This window comes from Phoxinus phoxinus (assembly GCF_949152265.1).
Source record: "Phoxinus phoxinus genome assembly, chromosome: 6".
In the NCBI taxonomy this organism is placed as follows: domain Eukaryota; kingdom Metazoa; phylum Chordata; class Actinopteri; order Cypriniformes; family Leuciscidae; genus Phoxinus; species Phoxinus phoxinus.
Genome location: NC_136881.1, coordinates 25,425,903 through 25,451,613, shown reverse-complemented (window position 1 = coordinate 25,451,613; position 25,711 = coordinate 25,425,903). Strand labels below are relative to the sequence as shown.

Sequence of the window (25,711 nt, the reverse complement as noted above, 5' to 3'; positions counted from 1 at the left end):
GAGGCTAGTAAAATGCCTGAAACCATGTACAGCACCTTTAATTGCCAAGAAGAAGCTCCCGAGCATTTAAAGGGATGCTTAACTATCCCTAAGAAACAGATGCACTTTGTTTTGCACTTCCTATAAGTACTCCCAAGCCGTCCTATATACAGTATGGTCCTAAGGAGGACATGCAAATCATGGTATAAAGTTTACATTTTTATTTATAATTCATTAGTTTAGAGAAAGAATAGGAAAATCATGAAATATCAACCTGGGCTTGTTAAAATGTTGTTAAGTATATATATTTTTCCCAAGCTAAAATAGAGAAACAACCAAATGACCTTTAAGGGATGATTGCAGGATTCAATGCTATAGTGCTGGATCTGAACAAGGCAAAGCTCCTCAAGGAGACTGACTGTGTGCCAAATCTGAGATAAACCATCAGTTTTTCTATTGACCGAGACACAAACTCTCAGACGGCGAGCTTCCCTTCCTAAGTACTAACAGGTGTGTATCAGTGAAAGACCTGCACTTGATACATCTGCAGAGAAAAAGTTCATATCAGAGTCAAATCCAAACCAAATCCAGTATCTGAATGCAGCTCGACCTCATTCACACACTCCTCTCTTTAAAAAGATGGACATTACATGGTTTAGCCCAATAATAGCTTTTTGTTGTGTGCACAATGTGCAACACATCAACTTAAATACTATTTTTGGTCTTTAAATTAGTTAATAAAACGATTTAACATTGGTAACACTTTATTTTGATGGTCCCTTTTGAACATTCTGTTGACTATAAGTAACATTGGAACTACATTATCAACTAACTGTCATTAGAGTATTAGTAGACTGCTTAATATCTGCTTATGATGGTCACCCAATAGACATTCTACTGACTATTAGTAACTTTGGAACAACAGTTCAACTTAGTCTAACCCTAACCCTGCAGTCTACTAATACATTTATGAGAGCTAGTAGACATGTTGCTACATTACTTACAGTCGACAGAATGTTTTAAAGGGACCATCAAAATAAAGTGAATTTTTTTTTACTACAATGAATTGAATATATTAATTTAGTCAAAAATATGATTTATGATTTTATTTTTTATTTTATTGTTGGACACAGTTGAGAAGTTATCCAACCCACATCCAATAGTTCTCACAACACAACGAATTTGTTCCTGTAATGCATATGTGGAAAGTGTCATTTCCCATTTCCCAATTAGTTTGGCAAGACAAAAAGGTGTCTGATGCTGCCTTCGTGTGCTATCGGAAATGTCCCACTTTCCACTTCTGAAGTTGTAATTACGAGTTTGTCGCATTCAAGAGCTTTATTGTTGAAAAGAATATGAATCGTGGAGGACACCAGGTTCATTCTTGCCTATTTCTTGGGGAAACTTATTAAAGCTAAAATGTATTGAAGATATTTAGTCAATATCCGACATTTTGAATGAAATATAGCGTCCCATTCATTGCCAACCATTTAAACATTACTGTACCTGCACTATTGTATGCATTCACTGTACTGCGCATTTATAAGGTTTGGTAAAATAAACTCTTGTATAATAAATCTTTGTAAAATATATTACATTTACATCAAATGGTTATTTATATGTCAATATACGACTGTAACGGCAAGAGAAAGCAATGTAGATGTTGTTGGAAAAAACAAATAAAACTTACTTAACAGTCACTACAGCAATACTCTCCTCATGTTTAAGTTTATGACCTGCCAAAACTCGGGTAACAAAATGACCCGTTTCCCATTCGTAAAAACAACTTGAGAGGCCGTTGATGTCCGATAGCACGTGAAGGCAGCATGAGGTGTGGCTGTTTGGTTTGGGGTGAGGTTTCCTCTATGATATCTCATTGTGGGTGTGGTGGTGTTCTGATGACAGGACTCTTTGATGCGATCAGAACGGCACTGATCACTGTGGTTACCTGCTATTACAAGGTGTCGCCCCACATATCTAATGGAGTTCTTTGTGGTGGTTTGACCTGTTTACTCCAGTAGGTGAGGGGTTAAGTGAGCGACATGCAGGGGAATGAGGGCGTAATGGTAGGTTTGCAGTCTTTTTTTTCTTTATTTATGAAGTAGACTCCACCACACTCAGCAACTTTCAAGGTTCTTTGCTCCAAGCTACAAATTCACATCAGGTTTATTTCCATCACAGCAGCACTGATCCTGTAATTTATTTTCCTAATAAATAAAGTAACTGATGCAATGAAAAAAAAAACAAAAAAACACTTCTTTACCAACAATTCCACTACAGGACAAAGGGAGATTAGAGAACATTATTCAGTGCCCCTGACTCAGCCAAAAAGTGTCATCAGGTAAGTGCAGCGTTGACAGTATGAAGAATTAAAACAGCAGCTGCAACTTTTCACATCGCAGCTTCAGAGAATACATATCAACGGGTGATGTATCGAAATTCTGTTGGATTTGAGCAACCCAAGAGTGTACATAAAGTTGAACACACCATAGTCTTAGTGTTAAATGGAAATGTCATTTACATCTTACTAGTTAAATGTTTTTCTGCTTTCCTGTCACATGTGGGAATATATTACGCAGAACTGCCAAAAGTGCAGAGGCGTGCACACAAATACATACCATACATTAAAAACCATTTCATATCAGGTTGGGGACAGATGCATTGTGCAGGCATTTAGAAGACCGTAAGGGAACCATTAAGTAAAATTAGTCTGTCCCAGTGGTGTGTCTGACAGGACTAAATGTTTAAACTGTAGTCGAATTTTACAAGGAGCAGAGAGAAGAAAGAAAGTTACGTTTGAACATTTCACCACGGGTGAAGTCTAACCACAGGAGTTAGAGAATGAAATAACCTCTTAAAAATGCAATAGTCTCAATGGATGAGATCATTCATCTGCGTTTGCAGGGAATGAGGGATGCTAATTTGTTCTGTTAACTGCTAATGTACATTTAATATACATTTTACATTAATACTTAAGGAAAATGAGCTACTTATAAAGGGACCAAAAGAAGGAAATACAAGCATATGAAACTGTGGAAAACACTTGATCGTGGGTATAGGAAAATGAGAATATACTAAGACTCTTACAGTAAATGGCCTAATAACTTTAAGTTTAATAGGTTACAGAGGCTGGTTTGAAAAAGTTTGCTTAGAGGGTATGGCTTGGCGCCATCAGACTGACTCAATAAGACCTCAACAAGTTTGGTCAGAGTACACTGAAAAGTTATAACAGGCAGTAGGTGTATTAGTCAAAATTGTTTTGCCCACATGAAAAGTTCGGTTTATTTTCAAGATTATAGTACTTGCAGATTTTCATAACAGCTTGGTTGAAGGTAACATTGCACTTGTACCATCTCAAATACACCATCAATGTTCAAGAAGGCAAAAAAAGTAAAGTACTGAAACTTAAAAGAAAATGTAATCAAAAACCAGTATAAAATCCTATGCTGGGTTCGTTTCAATTTTTAAGTTCATAGAACTTCATTTTAGTTTTTGCTGTTGCAAATAATATAAAATACAATCTTTTCTCAAACAAGTGTAAAAAAGAAAATAACACACTAAAAATTGAGAATACAGCAAAAATGATCCACACTTGGTACAACAACATACAAACAATAAGAGAAAAATCCAAAAGATGGTAACAGCTGTAAAGTCCATAAGAAATCTGCAGGTTCCTCGGTATAAAATTGCATTTGCAATTTAAAAAGAACAGCCATTTCAAGAAATGATCTTCAGTAGACACTTTACAATGATAGATAACTGCTTCAAACAAAAGCAGTTACCAAAAAAACTAGGGAAGTCCAGAAAAAAGAACCGTTTTGAACATACACACAGTAGCTACATTTTTGAAGCATTTCAGACCATACTCCGTTCTCTTCCCATTATGCAAGGCTTTCCATGTGCCAACCATATATTAAGTAGCATTACAAAGCAATGTAAACAGTGTTCGCTAAATTCACCCCCATATAAATGCAAGGCAACTTTAGAAAACACATGGCTAGTAAAATTTTAAGTGTTTATGCACTTAAACAATTAGTAAACACATATAAAACATCATAAAGCACAACAGCCAATGTATTTGAGCAGGCATTTGATAATACAAGCATTAATGCCGATTTATTAGTTACCTACAGGTTTGTGAGGTCATGTTTGATTAGGTAAGTGCTACTGTACCTCTATTTTACCTGCTATTCTCAGTATGACATCCTGGCAGAAATGTGTTCAAAAGCTCTTTGGATACTTGGGGCCGTTCACACAGAACGCGTTTCCCCCCACCACTTAAGAAAAAAAAAAAAAAAAAAAAAAATCATATTATGATAAGCATAATTGAAATGAAAAAAAAAAAGAGTAAAAATTATTACAAAATGTCAAAATTATGAAACATAATTATGAGAAAGTCGAAATTTAGATAAATCAAATGACTTAAGTCATGATGAGTCAAATGACAAGTCAAATAAAATCTCTTAGTCGTAATTAAAATAAAAATGATATAGTCAGTTAATTTTTATCTTCATTTTGACTTGTCATGACTCATCTCAATTGTAACGGTCAAAATTGAGATACAAAGTCATAATTATGACAAAAAGCCATTATGAATAGTTTTTTTTTAACTTATATAAACATAATTTAGAATTTTTGTCATAGTTACGACTTACTATGTCAAAATTAAGATTTACCAAAGCATTTTTCCCTAATGTGTTGGAAATGGGCTTCGATGATTCATATGAACAGGCTATAGTTTTCAAATAGAATACCAGAGGCAAACTATTCACCTATTGTCGGAAGGAAAAATAAATACAATAAAAAAATTAATAAAATAAAACGCAAGCAGCACTTTCAGTAAATATGACTGAATTCAGGAGACTTAAGCAGTTTGGGTTCTGTTCTGTGTAGATTAATGACTATTTGGATGTGGCCCACAACCTCATGTAAATTACATTTTAGACTATACATTTTTGTAATCATTTTATTGAATAAAAAAAAAAACTACCATTTTAAAATGTATGGCCGTTATTAAAGGAAATATTTATAATAGTAACCACAAAATTTGACTGTTTATTTACCCTTTTCTTTTTTAGTATAGACTGGCAGTTTTGTAACGCAGTTGAAACGCTGTGAGTAAAAGCGTGATGCAGTTATGCTGCGGTTTTGATTATGTGCCTGCTCAAGTGTCCGGTGTGAAACAGGCCTTATGTTAGGAAATTTATATAGATAAACCATGTAGGAGGAAAGGATCAACACCACAGCAAGTTTAGATAACCAGAAAATAAAATTTGTCAGGCTTAAAGGTTTGATTCAACAAGCTTTTCAATATATATAGTCATAACAAAAGCATGACCATACATGATCAGGTATATAAGCGAAGACATTGTCTAGAATAGATCCCGCAAAAGGGACCTTGAACAAAACCTTGTTATTATTGCTAATTTAAATGATATTTTTGCATAATATAAAGAGACTCAGACAGTGAAGAATGATGTTATTCATCACTTTGTAGATGCTGAAGTGATAAACTGTTTCCTCCTTATTCGTTTGATGATAATTCTGATGCCAATAATGGTGATCACAAGAAGTCTAGTTCTGTTTCTCAAGTGTGCAGGACTCAGGGACAAGCAGGGAAGACATACCTATAATAATGCAACTATGACCTTTTAATGTCCCCTGAATGGCTAGGTTAAACATTTAGCTCCAATTCATTATCTTCTACCAAGTCCTGTCGTTTGTGTCATTAAAAAGAATATCCTTTCAGAAGTTCTTGAAAATTTCCAGATCCTTAGCTGGTACAGGTGTGTCCTTCTTCCACTCATCCTCTGGATAGGTGTCAAAGTTAGACGTGTCACCCTCATGAGATACCTTTGGAACTATGGGTGGCTGTCACAGGAAGGAGAGAGAAAATCATTAACAAAGCTACAGATACAGCTAAATGTACATTAGCATTCAAACGTTTGGGGTTACTACTTAAAAATAAAATAAATTACTATTTTTAATCAGCAAGTATGCATTAAACTGATCAAATCTATCAGTTTCCACAAAAAATATTCAGCAAAACTATTTTAACATTGACAATAATAATAATAAGTGTTTCTTGTGCACCATTTATTGACAATATCCAGGTTTTTTTTTTTTTTTTTTTTATGACCAGCTTACATCCTCTTTTAAAAGTGACTCATATCCGATATCTGTATTTATGCTATACACTTGGCAAAACAACCCAAGGTAGACATACTGACCCGGAAAAGCTTAGGCCGATGGACGTAGACAAAAACGATACAAGCTTTTGCTTTCCGCACCAGATCATCAAAACATTGGGTTTTGATAAACCCACTGAACCCTAAATCCACTGAATTATTATTTTAAATAGTATTTATTAAATTCTATAAAGAACTATAAATTCTATTAAATAGTTCTATTAAGTAATAATATTTCACAATATAACAGTTTTTACTTTATTTTTGATCAAATAAATGCAGCCTTGGTAAGCATAATTGACTATTGGTAGTGTATAGTGTACTTCCCATTATACAGCTAACAAGGTCTTCTGGGAAACGATGCAATGTGTCCAGTAAACCTTGGGGAGTATTCTGGCTTTGTAATTCTAACAATAAAGCAAGTAAAATAGTAAAAAATAATTACTTTTTAAAGAGGCGTTGACACTTATGTGGCCAGCAACGACTTACAAAAATGATTAGTGGTATTAAATGAATCTTTAATAACAGGGCATATCCTAAAACTCTATACGACAGAACTGCGGTGCTTACCTTGAGTTTTCTACAGGGCACAGACTCCCAGTCTACTGACTTAAACCATCTGTGCTTTTTCACATCATCAGCCCCATTCTGGAAGAAGACAAAAATAATATACAATAATGTGATGGATTACTATAACTAAATGAACACTTTAAAGTAGAATAAAGTCTTACATTTTGCGACAAACCATCACAGTTAAAACTGTGACAAGAATAAAAACCTGAAATGTGCTACAATGAATAATATATCTATTAACACTTTTAGATCTGACATTGAACATTGCACTTTTCATTTGAATCCATTTGATATCAAACAGTCTTTTCAGCCACTGTGTTGTCTTTTTAGTTTCTTAGAGAGGAAAAGAAAAGTGGGGCAACAATGCAAAGTCTTCTAGAAACCTCAGAATTTGGGCCACGCATTGCGCAGTGGGACTATGAGAGATAGACACCCACTCAAGTGGAATAACAGATATCTGCACTTGTGAATGAGCGCTGCCAGCAGGACCTGGGCTTGCTGTGGAAACAGTGCAAACACAGCTGTGATTGGGCTGCCGGCTATTAAACTCTCATAAGGAGTCAGAGGAGAATAGAGTGAGAGACAGAAAGAAAGAAAGAACGAAAGAAAGATTTACAATAGAAACATCTAGCCTGATAAGTCCACCCAAAGTGACATTGCTTCAAAAATTTGCCATCTTTGTCTCCTACTCTGAATATGCATTGACAACAAAAAGTTAATCTGATTAAATCACAATTTATTAAATCTAAACAAAACCAAAAAAAAAAACAGAGATATACACTTCAGCACGGCTCATTCCTCACATGCGGAGAATTATAATAACAGCATTAACTGTTGCTAATGGGAAAATGACGCTCAGACGCAACCATTCACAAACTTCCCATGACATCACAGTCATGATATGCATCACATTACGCGTGACAGGCCTGGCGCACTGCTGCCACCTCATCTGGCGCCAGTTATTGAATTATTTCCTCTCAAAGGACAATTTAGAAAAGTAACTGCCATTAAACCGCAACTGTTTGAATTACTCAAGCTGGAGATGCAGGAACATTTTGCACAAGGCCTCTGTCTGCAGTTCTTTCCTCTCTTTCCACCTCGTCTGATGGGGGTTGGAAGGGAGGTATGGTGGGAGAGTTTCCCGGTGTCAGAATCACTTTGTGAGTGTCCAGGGAGTTTCTCCAGAGCCTCATCTCATCCCCTCTAGGCAGATAGGCAGCCTCCTTATCATAAATGGAAACATGTGGCCAACTGTGGCCTTTGGGAGAAACATCTCGCAGGACTCAATCGAGGTTGCTTGCTTATTAAGACGCAAAACTGGCCTAGAAAGAGTTTAATGTGATGGATGATTCATGGATTCTCAACCTGGCCTTGAATGTGATATGACTATAAAGAGTCCATATGGACAGAAAGAAGAGTGTATCATAATAATGTTCTCAAATGAAATATCCCAGATGCTGATTCCTGAAATACCTTGCTCAATACAAGCACTATAGAAAATATCTTGTTACTAACACCTTGCTCACCTTCATGTTTCCAAGCCTTCTTGCCCGGTCAATAACCAGAAACTTCTTGATTAGGTCCCTAGACAAACAAAGACAGAAGATGAGAATCACTATGGTAAAAAGGCACATTATTTAATTATTCAATACACACAGGAAAGTTAAGATACACAAGGCAGAAATTAAGATTAGGAAGACTCCATTATTGAAATTCTGGCTGATTCCAATAATTGTTGTAATGTTATGATAACCGATACATTATTAAATACCAATATTGTACCAAAGAATTAAATTAAATTAAAAAACAAAATTAAATTATCTGTATACTACATTTTTGCCAACATAGCATTATAAATGTGCAATATTGAAATCTACAAATACTATATAAATACTATATAAAAGTCTTCAAAAAATTATCTAGGAATGTGTGTGTTTGGAAAAACAGTTTGTGGAACGTTTCAATATGTAACATGAATAAAGTTTGAACTATTCTGCTTGTACTATTCTGAACAATGTCTGAAACTTTGTATTATAGCACTTCTTGCATTTATTGGCTGCTTAGGATCAATCATTTGTTGTATTCCTCATTTGTAAGTCACTTTGGATAAAATCATCTAGTAAATGTAAATAATTGTAAAGGCAATGTTTGTTGTACTTTTTCTTTCAAGAGTTAAATCTGCACTATAATACAATTAAATGTTATGCTAGATAATGGCAAATGTAAATCTATATATTCAATTAAAACATGTGGAAATATATTTAAGGAATCTAATATCCACCTATACATCAAACTATATATAAATAAATGTACAAAAAGCAAAATATCTCATTCTTGCTGATATCGTGTGTGTCCCCATACAAGAGTGGCCTGCTTTGTACAATACAGATTGTACAAATATGCAAATGTATTATTGACAAATGACTGAAAAGTTTGAGAACCACTATCATACAGAGATGATTCATTGTGCAAAAGCTTAAATCAGCTTATGAACATAAAAACAATTTCTTCAAACATAAACATCTTTGCACTTTGACAAAAATAATCTGTATCTATGATCCAACACGCTTCAAGCTGTGAAGGCGAGCGCATTAGCATGTTGACTGCTGTGGCGTTGATATTCTCACTCAACAGAACACGAGAGACGCCTGGAGCGATCTTGCTACAGATGACCTTACCATTCACTCTAGCCTCACTGGCAGATGTTATTCATTCTCCAATGATCATGTGTGTTTGACTTCACGATACTATTATCTTATCAAGCTTGTTAAACCTCTAGTGACAGGAGACGTCGTTCGGCTACTTTCACAATTGTAACTAGAGTAAACATGTCAGTTAAGGAAACACGGATTAGCTTTGCCTGAAGTGACTGTCTGTCTCGATTTCCGAGAGCTTTCTTTAAGCTGTCTTTGTCTCTGGAGTGCAGACCGTTTGAAGCAGTAAACAGCAGTTAGCGCCAACAGTTAGTGGACAAAAGTCATATTAGGAAAGGCAGCTGAGATGTCATTTTGTGTACATGTTTGTACAGCTGCAAAGACTTCTTAGATGATACAACTAAGAGAGGATATTTTTCTGTAGCATTAAGGATTACTTTTGTATTTCTTGAACATCAAGATGAAACAGCAGCTTGTTTGCAGAATCCTGAGCTCCTTTAGTTAAAAGCACCCTGAGTAGTGGAGTAAACAGACCCGTCTGTCTGTAATCTAGAGGATGCCTCCACTCCTGCAGCCGCCAGTGTGCTTAGTCGACAAGTTTAGATGGGTTCATTAGAGGGCATGTGTTATGTGTATCTGTGAGAGCATCTCTCTTTGAACTATGAACTGTCTAAAAAAAGGTCTTCAACCTTTTTCATATCAAGGACCCTTCGCTGGAAAGAGAGAGCCTGTTATCACTGAAAATAACCAATTATTGTTACATTTTAAGTGTGGTCTACTACCATAGTAATGGATTTAAATACTTAAAGATGCTTTTGTTGCAAAGTTATTAAAATAGTCATTATTGATGTTCAAAGAGATATATTTTTATTTAATACATTTTAATGTGGGAGGAGCAATGAAACTGAATTTTAGCTTTTTTAATTTAACTTAATGCATTTTTGTTTTACCAGTGTTAGTCTAGGTTTATTTATATACTATTACAGTATTTATTGATATTTTTAATCATTTGAATCTTTTCAGTTTTCAAAGTTTTCATTTTAATGTTAAAGATTTAGCTATTTTCTAATTTTTATTTTTTTTCATCTAATAATTTAATATTTTTAAGAATTTTTTTATTTCAGCTTAATTTCACTAAATGAAAATTGGTTGTAAGTTTTAGTAACCAATTTTTTTAAACAATAATAAAAATAAATACAAAATTGAGAAAATATTTCTTGTTTATGCTGACATGATTTCACTAGACGTTGTGTTTTATGTATGCTATAAATATGGCATGTGTCATTTTTTTTTTGGTTGCGTTTTCTTTATCAAACTCACTTTACATAGAAATCCAGATGCCGTGGAAACTCCAGCTTTCCGGCCAGAATCTTCTGGTAGATGCCAAAAGGATTATCATCAAAAAATGGTGGATACCTTAGACAGAGAAAGACAGTAAAAGAGTAGAGATTTTTAAATACCAGTGATGAATCCAAATTTCCCAAAACCTTAAAATGATGTACCAACCCGAGAGTGACTGAAATATTTTTATGCTGGCAAAGACATTTTAAACCAACGATTAATTAATGTGTCAGTATGACCGAGAGCAGAAAAAGTCTCTAAAGATGTGATGTCCTTCGTCTCATTGACAGCTTAGCTGAATTTAATGCTGAAATGCTCAAAATGAATGCAGACTTAATCTCTGTCACCTAAATAAAAACCTCTGTAATGATTCATTAACAGACATGACCTGGACACTACAGACAAGACAAGCACATAGATGAACACAAAACAACTGTGACTTAAGCCATCAAGGACCAAACTTGAACTAGATAGCAAAAAAGTTGACATTCAACTCGATATAAGTGCAGATTTAATATTGGCTTAGAACAAAATCAATAACAACAGATCACTTTTGTTTGTAGCATCGTTTTTAGGCGTCATATGTATAATTGGTAAACAAATAAATAAATCTGGTATACCAAAGATAGAATTACTCAGTTTTGATTTAATATCTTTTCTTAGGGAAGTTTTACATAAATGCATTACGTTTTCTATTAAATAATTCCAAATGGCATACTGACAATAAAGCATTTTTTTTTTTACTACATTTAAAATAATAACAATAATTATTATCATTGTCCTTTTGTAGTGCTTTATTGTCAGTATGTTACTTGGAATTATTTAATATAAAAGACCTCGTCCATTATGTTACTTTTGCTAAACTCTCCCTGCCGGTGAAGGAGTTTTCCGTCATTTATGAGACACCGCTTCCCCGCCACTTACTGAATTTTCCGGCTTTCCGTGTTTTCACTGTTTTTCCACTGTTAACCTTTTTTTTTGTTTAAACGCTGGCAGGAAAAGAGTTAATACAAATATTCCAATGTAATCTAAAGCTAGTTAACTGAATAAAGTCTTGACGTTTTTGCTTTCAAAATGGCTAATTTCACAGATGCATTCCTGGTCTGCACTTGTTTAAATCACCAAAAGTAGCAGCATCGGAGGAGGACCGCGACTGCTGAATGTGTCGTTCAGACCTTTGAATGACTGCAGTGGACTGGGTCTCAGTATAATGCTATTTCTACTCATTTGTGTCCATGTGACGTGTGTTCTCTAATGTCTGGTATGTGATTCTCCAGCTCATGCTGTGTAATCCATTACTCCATTACAGACTTCCGGTTCAGTCCTGCATGCTACGCCCCAACCAACATGCCATCAAACATCCTTCCACTCTCCAAGCAATGAGCTTGTGTTTAATACCTGAGTCCAGGTGGCATTGCAAACAGCCATTAAATATGAGGGATAGATAAGGTGAGAGATGCTAATGAGCCTGTTACTAGGCGACCACCTGAAGTCGCATGAGGGCACAGATCACTGACAATGACAGAACTCAAGAGTCAACAGTGAAGATGAGACATACATCAGCAGCAAAATATAAAGTGAAATACCCTGCAGTGTTTGACAAAGAATAAGCCATTAGCTCAGAGTTGCACAGCGGGGAAGACACATGTGTGACGGCTTAAAAGAGCATTACACAGAATGGCCACAGTACAATTTTATTTAAGATTTAATACTGCCTGTTATCCTAGACCAACCCTGTACCTTTTAATTCTTGACAAATATGATGCATAACGAATCATAACTGTAATTTATATAGCACACATATTCAAGTCATATACATTACTGTTATTATTCTTTTATAGTGTATTTTTGAAGCTTGATAGCACCTGGTCACCGTTGCCTTTTATTGAATGGAAAATAAAATGTCCTTTTGTGTTTAAATTAAGAAAAATGTTAATTTAGGTTTGATATGACATGAGGGTAAATGATGACAGGATTTTGTATTCCTTTACAGACCTCTGCAGCCTTCTAAAAAGTAAAATAAGATGGTTCAACTTAATGGATTGAGCAGGACTGACAGTATTGACTGAGTGTGGAAACCATAAACAGAGAGAGAGAATCCAGGAGAGCATAACTTGTAGCTATTCCTTCTCGTGGGTGATGGAAAAAAGAGACAGGGTGAAGGAGAATAAAGGAGAGAGAGAGAGAGAGCAAGAGAGGCATATTAGTCTCAATAGTGTTACTGTAAGCAGTGGCTGGTGACAGAAAAAAAAAGAGAATTATAAAACTCAAAACTTTTACATAACTCTGCAGGTGTCGCCAACATTCCACTGAGAATGAGAATACAAAAGGAGAAGCCTTTAAAATTGTGCTCTTGAACGTGCTGGATCTTATAACATCTATTGTATAACAACTAAGACACTCACACACACACACACACACACACACACACACACACACACACACACACACACACACACACACACACACACACACACACACACACACACACACACACACACACACACACACACACACACACACAGGAAATTATATATATATATATATATATATATATATATATATATATATATATATATATATATATATATATATATATATATAATTTCCTTCAATGTCTGAATCAACATGGTGGTAAGAAAAGCCAAACAGAAATGTAAGAGTTGCCAGTTACATTTAAACCGGTGCGCAGAGAAAGTCGCTTCTCATACTGAATAGTGGTGAGCGATACTGAACCGAGTTCCTTACGCATCTTTTTGCACTTAAAGGTGGGGTATGTGATTTGCAAAACGGCTGGCAGATTTTGAAAATACACCACTCAAATGGTCCTACCTTCTTTCCTTTGACTCCACCCACTCAAAGAACAGGGACATGGAGGGGGGAGGGGGGGATGGTAAGACCGATTGATTGACACACTTACTGTCCAATGATTTTAGGTGGTCTTGGAAATGATTGGCTGGTGTTTTTCGAGTCCTGCCCGTTCCACAGATTATTAAATTGCTTAATTTTTATTTCAGTGCTTCTAACTCAGTGGCTGTAAGTGGGTTAGGAATAGGATTTTAAGTGATTTTGAAAAAATGGCCAAAAAAGAGAATTACATACCCCACCTTTAAACATACAAATACACACAAATGTCAAAATATTCTCGTAAACACAGTTGGTTATGTCTTAAGTGAACATAAACAGTTGACAAAGAAAATGCATGTGTAACATTCAGTGCTTAAAGTGGGAGAAAAAAGGTGCCGTACTCTCTTGCATTGGCAAATCATGACATTTGAGATTTCTACAGTGAAAAAAAACCCCTTGGAGATATTGCTGGTACAACAACAATTTATTGTTATTTATTAACAACATAAATGTATTTAAACAAGTCGTGTGTGTGCTTGCGCATTCTGACTAGTTTACTCGTTTTTATAATCTCCATTTTTGCTTTTTAATGCAATTCTAAAAGTTTTTGCTCAGACTTAGCTGACATTTTCACCATATTTATCCTTAAAAGTAGTTAGGACAGAAATACAAACACACCAACAAGACATCTGCTCAAACCCACATACACGGTCGGGCACTACATTGAGGTTGCTACCCCTTTGATGGCCCAGGAGGAACTATTTCAACTCTTGCTATATTTCCTGTAAAGGAGAGTCAAACAACTTTTAACATTCGAACAGACAAACACACAGTTCCAGATACGACTGAAGAGAGCTTTTGTATGTCTGGGCAAGCTGAGCCTATGTCCGTGTGTCTGTCTCTCTGAAAAATAAGGGATTTTTTCTCTCACTGACTTGCAGGAGCAAATACTTCAAAAGAAGTCTGGGATGAATGAAGAGGGTGGGTCACTCTTTCCTCCACACGAGAGCCTGTGAAAGCTCTGGGGCAGATTTAGATTCAGCAACATGCAGGTGGGAGAATGGAGCAGTTTGGAATACAGCATCCAAAATTATACCAGGAGGGAAGAAGTTTATTTTCACACCGGCTGTGGAGTCCATGTGACAAAATGAACACATTTTCTTGTGCAAGAACAAAGATTATGCACAAAGTGCAGCTGTGTGGTACTGATCGAGAAATAAAAATATAACAACAAATAATCTACAAATTTTACATGCCGCGTTTCTACCACACATTTATGCCCACGTGTGTTGGTGGTAATATATTAATCTGGATGTAATCTTTTTGTAAACAAGATCTATTCCAAGATACACATCCGCCCCCTGAGATACTGTAAATGCGAGCAGATTATCTGTCTGCATATTAAATATGCCAGTTTGTGCATGCTGAATATGGGCTGCAGGAATTAAAGTCAAGGCAAATAAGGATAAATATCACAATAAGGATAAATATCAAGACAGCACTGAAAGAGGACACTGAGACTTGCACATGGAGGTGTAGGCCCTTGGCAGAGCTCAATATTCCACTGCTGCCCTCTAGTGGTGTATTTTTGACAATAGCCGATCTCTCCTGACCACACCAATACAAATACAGTCTGAGCCATACATGATGGAATGGCAACTGTTATTTATTCATCCCTGGTTTTTAAAAAGCTGCCATTACCTGAAGGCCATTAGTTGGCCTTGGAAAATACTTGGTAATACTTGGAAAGTAGTTAGGATTTTAGATTTTCACTTTTTTTTAAGAACAAACGTAAGGGAAGTCACTTATAAATGTAAAAAAAAGAAGCATATATATATACATATATACATATATATATATTTCTTTTTTTAAACTTAGTAATGACACTCAGGAGGGGTAAAACAGTAATAGCATTCATTAAAAACCACCGACTAACACTATTATAATATATAATATGTATACTCCGATCATTATCAAATGCTTAGCTAAAAATATGCTTTATACATTCTCTGTGGACCCCCTTTAGTAATTTACAAACTTCCAGGGGTACACAGACTCTGTAAAATATAAATGAACATTTGATTCTTACCCTGCTAGCATTTCAAAGATGAGCACACCGAGAGCCCACCAATCCACAGCTCGCCCATGACCTTTACTCTGGATCACTTCAGGAGCCAAATATTCAGGAGTACCACATAGAGTCCAGGTTCTATAAAGAAAGAAATAATAAAATAGTGATGGACAGAAAGAGAGAGAAAAAAAAATCCTACAAGACCCAAAAGACATTGTGTTATGAATGAACAAGTTATAGAAGGCTTTCCAGTCCACAAATCATTCACCATGGATTTAATATAGAAACGCTAACTCTAACCATGGTATTGTGGCAGAATTAGTCGAAAGTTTTAACATTATTCATCTCAGGTTCGAACAACCTTTTGAGAAAGTCAAAAACTTTTCAAGGGCATCAAACTTTTTTCAGCATTACAAAGCTCTAAATATTATCCAATTTTAATGTTATGATTTGTAAAATGAAAAGTTTAAAGATGTAAGAAAACTAACATTCCACGGCAAACAAACACTTTTATTAAAAAAGACATGAAAGTACCACTATAACCAGTAGATAGCAGCAGAGGAGCACTTATGGACTTATTAGCCATTTCCACTCCCTAATATTATGGAAAAAAGTAGGAAGTCACAAAGTCTCATGCAAAACAAAAACTTCTTCAAATTGTGACTGAAATTAAGCAAGTGAGAGCGCTCATTTTATAATCACTGAAGCTGTCGGTCAGTTCAGTATGATACTATAGAAGAACAATGAGAACAACATTTAATGAGAGTATAATATTAAAATGTCCCCACATAAATTAGGTTTTTTGCACGATACTGTTGTTAATAAAAGTTAATTTTATCTGCACCTCAATTCAACCTCAGTGCTTTACTGTCAAATTTCCAAAAAACAAACATGCGATTTTATTAGTATATTAGTATCTTTACAATTTTATCATTACATTAACTATGATTTAAAATTCCCCCAGCGCTACATTACAAAAGAAGGGTTGAAGGTTTGTTTTGTGTTAATGTACATTATTATCACACTATTATATAGATATTTAACAAAATATTTGTTTTGTTGGCTATAAATTTAACACAGTAAAAAATAGAGATATAGCCATAGCCATATGACATAGCCCAGATACTGCAGTGACTGCTGAGATAGCACAGAGGGGTGCAATTACAGTACACCTTATGACAGCTGGCTATCTGGAACGGATTGTATAAGGTAGAGACAGCATATCCACTTCAAGCCAAGAATACTATAAGTGTAACTGTATATTGAGCTAGAAGCCAGGGTGAAAGCCCACTACTCCATGTTTTATTTGTAGTAGAGGGTTTCTGATTACACTGAGAAGTTGCAGCTCCATGAGGTGAAATGACATATCTGTGTTTGTTTGGGGCCATGGGGCTGGTCAATAAAGGAGACTGTTGACCTGTCCTTCACCAAATGGCTGCCCTTTGCTTCTTTGTCTGGACCTGGTTTTGTAATAGAATTATAAGATTGCAGCTGTTGATGCCAGAATGTCAATAAGGAAACGTAAATATGTAAAAGAGCTTTGTGAGTTATGTAAAAATCATAAATGTATTTTGCACTTGCAGTTTTAACAGAAAAAAAAAAAATTATATATATATATATATATATATATATATATATATATATATATATATATATATATATATATATATATATATATATATATATATTCACCTCAACCTTTTGATAGTTATAGCTTTCGGCCTGTCGTCAATTATTCCTTACATATATATATATATATATATATATATATATATATATATATATATATATATATATATATATATATATATATATATACCTCATCGGGCCATACTACTGCTGATGCTATCCTAAAACTGTCATGATGACAGCATGAAACTTAAATGCAAGAGGGTCTGGAACAGCTTGCGTGCATATCTCTCACAGTATTTCTTTTCCTTATTTTCTTGCTCTCTATTTTAGTCTTTCTTTATCTTTCTGTGCTCAGCTGTATGGTTTTAATCCTTCTCTCTGTAATAGAGAGGATTAGTCTCCCTTGTGTTAACTGAAGCCTCTCAGTGTCAGTTCACAACAGCATTTCAATGAACCGCAAGAGAAGTTTGGTGTGACATGGTTTTCAATTGGCTCTGATGATTTATGTTTACACTAATTATATCAGAATGCATACTAATAGGAGCAGTGAAGAAAGTGATCCTGTTATCAAGATCAGTTCCTAAGAACACCTGATGACTCACTTAACAATGTTTGCCTGTATGGCTGTGTTTGTGCGTCTTTGTGACTACAAAATGTAAGCCTGTTTTATTTAAAGGTACGGTAGGCAATTTCGGAGAGGCTAGCAATAGCAAGCTGGCCTATGAAAGCAATAGATCTCATCCTCCCTTCAAAGAGTCTCCAAAACCATGCCTCCTCCAAAAGAACGTCGACAGTAGTATGCAAAGCGTCATGTTAAATTACCTCATGTCTCAAAGCACATACAATTACAATAATAATGAACGTAAACAACGTATAGAGCTCTTACTTGTACCACCTGACGGCTACAGTTTAATTTAGGCATTGATAGTGTTGCAAGAAAAACACATAGGCCTACATCAGAGTCTGAGGAAGTGAACAGCTCTGGGTAGAACTTCACCGGTTGACATCTTGTAATTACAGTTACGACATGGCGTGAACGCAGCATAAGCTTGTTGTTTTGGTTCAGGAGGAACTGTAAAGGCCCCGGCAAATCTTTTTTTCATTCTTCACATATAAGGGGAAAACTATAGTTCGAAATACATGAAAAATTAATTCTATTTACACGTCACTCTAAATTAAAATTAAGCAGCTTTACCGTATTAAAAATGTACTTAAAAAAAAGTCAGTCTCGTTTCATCAGAAGTACAACTTAATTTTCTACTATAAAGCGGCTCTCCAGTGTATTCATGGTTTTCCTCGTGAACGTTTACCTCGACGGACTGAACAGGAGAAATTAACTGGAAAATATTTCAGCGTGAAATCCTTCAGCGAAGCCTCCGCACACGCCTACGTGATATTACGTAAAAATTACGCAATCGCCACAAACCAATGGTAGCACAAAGGTGCTTACTTTGACAAGCTGTTTTGAACACCCAAAATTAACTCCAAGCAAACTCCATTTGGCCTGATTTTGTTTGAAATTACGCCACATCAGTTTGTTTTTCAAGTATATCTGGGCCTTAAAGGGTGGCTGCTGTTTGTTTGCAGTGCTCAGTGACAGTCCGTCTACAACTCCGCATAGCCTCATGGAACATGTGACTGATGACATATGCTGACAGGCAGGCGAATCATTGGAACGAATGCAATGATTGGATAAACATTTTTTGGTCCTGAGACTTCCACAGAAGATACGTACAAAAGTGTTTATGAAAATAATTGCCTACCCTACCTTTATCCGTAACACTTTGTCATTGCTGAGTGTGTAAAGTGTGTAAACATCTCAAAATTCACAGCCAAATTTTCAAAAAGGACCTTTAGGATGTCAACGCTATTGTGATGGTGACTTTTCTCCTATTCCTTTTTATGTTTTCTTTTTGATTAGCCACTCGAAGCTGTGCAGCTACCGTTTGACAAGTTCCCTCCTTCACCTACAAAGACGACCACAATAAGAACCCTGCAATTCATCAGTAACTGTGGCACAAAAATAAGCTTTCATCTGGAGCAGACACTCTGACAAGATAAAAGAAAACAGATGAAAATGCCATAATGCGGTCTAAAAAACCCTGTCATGCCTGTTGTAGGACCAGATTTCCAAAAGTCCTCATCCTGTCCTGATCTTAACAATACAGCCACTTTAAATGGCCATCAATCAAGGCAAACAGCAAATATCCCGGTCTGTAATGCCAAATGCAACTATAGCCACCAGATGGCAATGTTGCCACATGACAATCTGTATAAATGTTATCTACTCAAACTGGAAAAGGCAAAGCTGTTGCATGAAGGGACCGCTGTCTTCTCCACTGGACTAGTGGCACTGGTTTGAGTTTCTATATGAGGGTCACTTGCGCATCACAGTCAGGCCCTCGTTGTACTGGGCCACTTCCCCATGTACAGAGAAACATAATCGTGACTCATTATTGCATACACACCAGAGGGGTCATGGGTTGACCTGAAAAAGCACTGACTGCAGTACTCTGCACTGCAGCTGGATACACACAAACAAACAAACAAACAAACAAACACAATCTCTCATTCTTTTTTATTTGAAAGATAATATAAGAGGGCACAACCAGAGGAATTTTCAATTTCAACAAGGTTACTCTCTTTTTTCATAATTGGTCTGTGTCGCTCTCATTCAGAATGAATAACGGTAGGTGGGTGGATGCTCTGGGGCCAAACAAAGCCGCTTTTTTTGTTAAAGAGGCTCATATAAGGACAGCTTCAATACCCACAGAGAAGCACTTCTGTATGACTTTTGTAGGGGAAGTCACACTGTATGAGTGAAGAATAAAAGAAGAGGGATTTTGAAGGATGAAGAGTGACGTGGCGGTTCGTTTCTGAGCCCAATCTCCATATTCATTCCCTAACATCACAGCTGAGATTCTGAAAAAAACTGCTGAAATTCTGTAGGCGATCAAATTAATTTCAATGTAGGACGTATGGTTTGCATTTAATCTGACAATGAAAACACTAGGAATGTTAAAATGCCATGAAAAGAATGTAAAAATTCTGAAGCATGCCTAATCCAATCTTAAAATCAACTATAATCATCAAGGACGCACACTTCACATAACTGCTGCCCAGCTATTTCTCTCCCTGGTTTATGTATTTAAAAATAACTTCAAAAGATTTCACAACATCAATAGACCTGTCTAGGAGTAGGTGTTGGGTAAGTTACTCTAAAAAAGTACGTGGTCACACTTTAGATTAGGGTCCAATTCTAACTATTAACTATGACTTGTGCCTCAATAAACTCCTAATTACTGCTTATTAATAGTTAGTAAGGTAGTTGTTAAGTTTAGGTAATGGGTAGAATTAAGAGATGTAGAATATGGTCATTCGGAATAAGGCATTAATATGTGATTGATAAATACTAATAGACAGCAAGTATCCTAGTAATATGCATGCTAATAACAGGTTAATATTGAGAATTGGACCCTAAACTAAAGTGTTACCAAGTAATAGCTACTTATTACATCTTCAACAGTGTAATTAGATTACTGTACTAATTACACTCTCTAAAAAGTATTGCATTACTTATTACTTACTTTCTAAATCCCATATCAACATTGACCAGTTGAACAAGGAACATGCAACTGCTCTTTTAATTATTTTAAATAAATAATATAAAATTGCATACATTATTTTTGAACTGACTGAAGTATTTAAAGGGAGAAGGTTAAATTAAAAACATACATTTTAACATTACACATGCAATTTTGATGTTAAATCGCCTATTGTTTTATATAGAACATAGTCTATACAGCATTAACCTACATTGAAAGTAAATTACTCACATATGCGAACAAATTTCACGCTAGGCGACTAAAAATATCGTTAAATAGCCAATGGCTAGTAAATTGTATGATTTCAGTCACCTGTGATTGAGTTAGAGGGAAAAAATAAGTTTAGAACAGACATTTTTATTGCCTGCTGAGCTTTATGCACCATCGCTTGGCTGAGAGCAGAGCACACTTTGTCGCTTTCTCTCACATGCGCGCGCACTCAATGTTAGAGAAAGAGAGAGCCTTTTACACATGCCATGTAAAGAGAATTGACACACTAGATCTAAGTGCAGGGCTCGACAGGACTGCCTGATGACCAAGAGTTGACAGAACTGTCACTGTCCTGATCGGGCCAGTGCTGCATCGACATGAAAGTTAATATTTTGCACATGTTTTTTAGACTTGTCTATTTAAACATTCAAGCTCAAAAAGACAAGAAAGATAACTCGTACGCATCTGAGGACGCAAACACTGATTTGAGCTCTTTCACGTCTTCTTGTGAACGTAAACTGTTGATAAAAAAAAGCATGTATAACATTATCAGTATATTGGATCCGTGCATTATGTCTTAAAGTGACAGCAGCCTAATAAACCTACTGCTGTCTGTGTTTTTAATGTTAATCAAACAACAAAAGAACTGAAAAAAAAATCCTCTATGCTCTTGACTAAATAACTTTGTAACTTTAATAAGGATCCATCTATTTTTAATGTATACAGTGAAGACTATGCAGTGTTATTTTACATTAGATTACTTTATTCAAATTCTGTACCTAATATGAGTAATTGATGACATTTTTTTCTAACTTTGGGTGAACTAACCCTTTAAATTACAGAAAAAAAATATCACTAGTCCCTTGGTTTACTTTTTCAAAGGAAAAGTACTTAGTAATGCATTACACCCAACAATGCTAGGAGTGTATTAAGCACAAATTGTATATTTCAATGTACTAATTCAACAAATAGAAAAAAGGTGTGATATCTGCAGTCAAATTCCATCATATGTTGACTGTTTGAGGTAGGAATGCACCAATGCCATTTTTAGAGACTAAATATGAGAACCTACACAGCTGTGTGCAGCTCTAATCCTTCACGGTATTGGCTTTTGGACTCTTTAACGAGTACATAAGCACAGAATTCGACCTTATATTAATTCTATGACCGTTTCCACAAAACCATTAAGTGGTACAACTATTTTCTACATTGATAATTATAATACATTTTTTTGTTTATTGAGTGCCAAAGCATATTATAACGATTTCTGAAGGATCATGTGACACTGAAGACGGAAGTTATGGATGTTGAAAATTTAGGTTTGCCATCACATGAATAAAAAATAGAAAACAGCTATTTTAAATTGTAATAATATTTCACAAAACTGTAATATTCTACAGCCTTGGTCACCATAAGATACTTCTTTCAAAAACATAAAACAAATCTTACCAGCCACAAACTTTTGAACAGTATGCATACACACAAATATTGTATAGATAACCAATAAAAACATACCTTTCTGTGAGCTTTTTAGCAAACCCGAAATCTGTCAGTCGAATGTGCCCCTCGCTGTCCAGCAGTATATTCTCCGGTTTCAGGTCTCTGTAGACTATTTCTTTGGAGTGAAGGTATTCAATGGCGCACACGATTTCAGCTGAGTAAAACATTCCGGTGCTGTTACTGAAACGTCCTCGGCTGCGTAAATAGCTGAAGAGTTCACCGCCATTCACGTATTCCATCAACATGTACAGCAAGCGATCATCATGATGTGTCCAGTACCTGAGAAAATGTCCACATCATATTTACATGTGATTTGGTCATACATCAGTCATATTTATACTTGCCATGAGCTTGGAGGCAGGCAGGCTATACATTATAAGACCTGGACTTAAATTACTAAAGCATTACACAATTATATTAATTAATTTAATTAACTTTTCCAGGTCTATAAATCATACTTTTAAAATTAGGCTACCTCAAATATCCCGTTTTTTATATATATATATATATATATATATATATATATATATATATATATATACACTGTATATAGATCCCTGGTTCTTCAAGGGGTTGTTGAGGGGTTGAATTAAAATAATAAATATCTAGATTTTTTTTCTTGAGGCCCCCCTGGTTGAGAACCACTAGTATCAGTATCTATATTTAGAAATATTTAATAATAGGTTTAAAGATAGAAAATTCAATGTTCTGAATTGACTGAAGTGATTGTAGCAGGTCCAAACCACATTTGACACATTGATATGTTTGGTACTTCAGCATGTTTAAATGTTTATACAGCACACTGAAATATTTATTCAGATCATAACCCAGTGTATGTTTATGAGATAACAGTACCGGTATATAAACAGTGTTCTCAATTCTGTTAGCCTATTTGTTAATGTTGTGTAGTCTTCACTCACAGTCTGACAAGGAAAGGATGGTTCACCTCCGTCAAAACCTCTTTCTCATTATGTACGTGTTGCTCCTGCTTTAGACGAATAACATCTGGGATCTTCATCGCCTTCAGAGCAAAGAAACCTCTTGTCTTTTTATCCTTCACCAGAAAAACCCTTCCAAAGGTTCCTGTACCTGCAACAATGTGGAGAACTGACATAATGAGAATGGCTACAACGCAAAAAATTACATAATAGCCTCAACAGAAACTTAAAGGGATACTTCACCGCTGTAAAGATGAATGTGTATTTAAATTGGGTTATTTATGTAGTAGAAATGTGAAATTATTTTAGAAGTTGGTGCCTTCTAGACTGAGAAAAGGCTCATGTGGATGAAAGACAACAACTCCCAGAATGCACTTGCTTCGCTGCCCTACGAGGCCACTCCCAAGCCACGCCTACCGGTTACCGGTTACAGGGTATCGGAATAAATAATACAACTAGGCTATTAGTTGACTCGAAACTGAAAAGACAACGTTTTATCGTGAGTCTCCGTGACGAGTTAGTCCGCCCCAGCTCGAGTCTGCCCGGGCTCTTCCTCCTGACCACCAAGCAGGTCTTACTCCTCTGCTGCAGCAGCAGCTCCGGCCGCCTCTTGTTCCTCCATCATCCGCAACTTTTCCTCGCTGTATTGCGGCTCGTACAGGTAGCCACGAGCCACAATTTGTCCTGCCGGGATTTCGAGATCGCCCAAAATGTCCGGGATTTTGCTTTTGCTACAGTCATCATTCATTATGTTTACATCATTTGACATTGACACGTACGTGCCAGCTTTGCAGGTCATACATTCTGCTTCACACGGATCCCGACCGAGACGAAAACACAGGAATTTTCTTAGCAATGCTAAAACGCACATCAACCGATCACTTGTTTAGCGTTCATGTAAACACTACATTCAGATTCACCAAACGGAATTAATTCAGTCCGATTGAAACAAAAGGTGTTCATGTAAAAGTAATGAATGGCAACTGTAGAAAGCAAAAGCCGAATCCCGGACATTTTGGGCGATCTCTCACACGACATGTCCGGGGAAAAAAGAGGACGTATGGTCACCCCTACTACTCAGCTTTCTCCACAGAGCAATAGCCTGTAAGCTTAGCTTAAAAAAAAGATGGCTGATACTATTTACAAGTACATTCTGTGAGTGAGATCCCACCCTCTATGGGTGGATTGAAAACAGGCAGAACAGCTCCTACTACTGGCTGTCGTTTTTAGCGTCTGGCCAAAAAAGCCTCCGATGACGCAAAATTACGATTTTTCCGTCATCAGAGGATTTAATCCAGACAAAAAATACGGAAATCTCTCGTCTCAGGAGGACATGAGGGAGGGAAGCACGGTCATTTGAAAATACTACCAGGTTTCTACTGATACAAAGCTTAATGCTAATCGGTGAAGTATCCACTATCCCATTTTTTTAATACTGAGAATAGAAGCATGTTTGTGTTTGTTCTCCACAGAGCTCAGTTATGCACAGATGAATGGCACTCAGAGCAGGGTGCGTAAAACTCTCAAAGATGACCCACCTCAAAGAAGTCTTTGAGTTCTACTGTATGGGGACACTTGTTTCAGTGGGTAAAATATATTACGCTACACACATATGATCAATGGCAATAGAAAGAGCTCTCAAGCTGAGAGAGCAGGGCACCTTTAACCACCCACCAAATTACAGGCTACTCAGTCACACCGGAGCGCTGTTACAAGCTTGACAGGTCAATACTAACAACAGGATACAACTCGACAAGCTATTTGGACCAATACATCCTATTATATGCTCTTAGACCTAAGCCTCACACTAAATGCTTAACTAATCCTTGATGATAAACCAAACATAACCTTAAAGCATGATAAGAAAGAAAAAAAGCCCATGTGCAGTTGGCATTCTCTGCAGGTACTATTAGCTCTTGGCTCAAGAGGCGAAATAACCACAGTCGTGAAGTGGTAGTTTGGGTTTAAGGGGCATGAAGTGGATTATGCAGGTACCGAAAATAGGCTTGTATTTTATTTGTTTAACCAAACTTCCGCTTGAGAAATACTATTAAAGTAGAATACACACTTGTGACAGAACAAACATCCTTAACAATTTGAGAGATATCTCTTAAAAAAAAAAAAAAAACCTTTTTATGACACTACCATTCAAATGGTGAGAGTCACTCAATAT

General features: G+C 36.0%; 1 protein-coding gene across 1 annotated transcript in view; it reads right to left on the bottom strand.

Annotated features, from left to right (window-relative positions):
- Positions 1-1,969: 1,969 nt before the first annotated feature.
- prkx (protein kinase X-linked) overlaps positions 1,970-25,711 on the bottom strand; it is a 48,110-nt gene continuing 24,368 nt past the window's right edge. The window contains exons 2-8 of the mRNA XM_079615745.1: positions 23,521-23,689; positions 22,616-22,879; positions 15,672-15,791; positions 10,715-10,810; positions 8,267-8,324; positions 6,738-6,815; positions 1,970-5,850 (exon numbers count right to left, since the gene is read on the bottom strand). Of these exons, the coding sequence (XP_079471871.1) occupies positions 5,725-5,850; positions 6,738-6,815; positions 8,267-8,324; positions 10,715-10,810; positions 15,672-15,791; positions 22,616-22,879; positions 23,521-23,689 (911 nt within the window). The 3' untranslated portion in view covers positions 1,970-5,724. The remainder of the gene's footprint in view (positions 5,851-6,737; positions 6,816-8,266; positions 8,325-10,714; positions 10,811-15,671; positions 15,792-22,615; positions 22,880-23,520; positions 23,690-25,711) is intronic.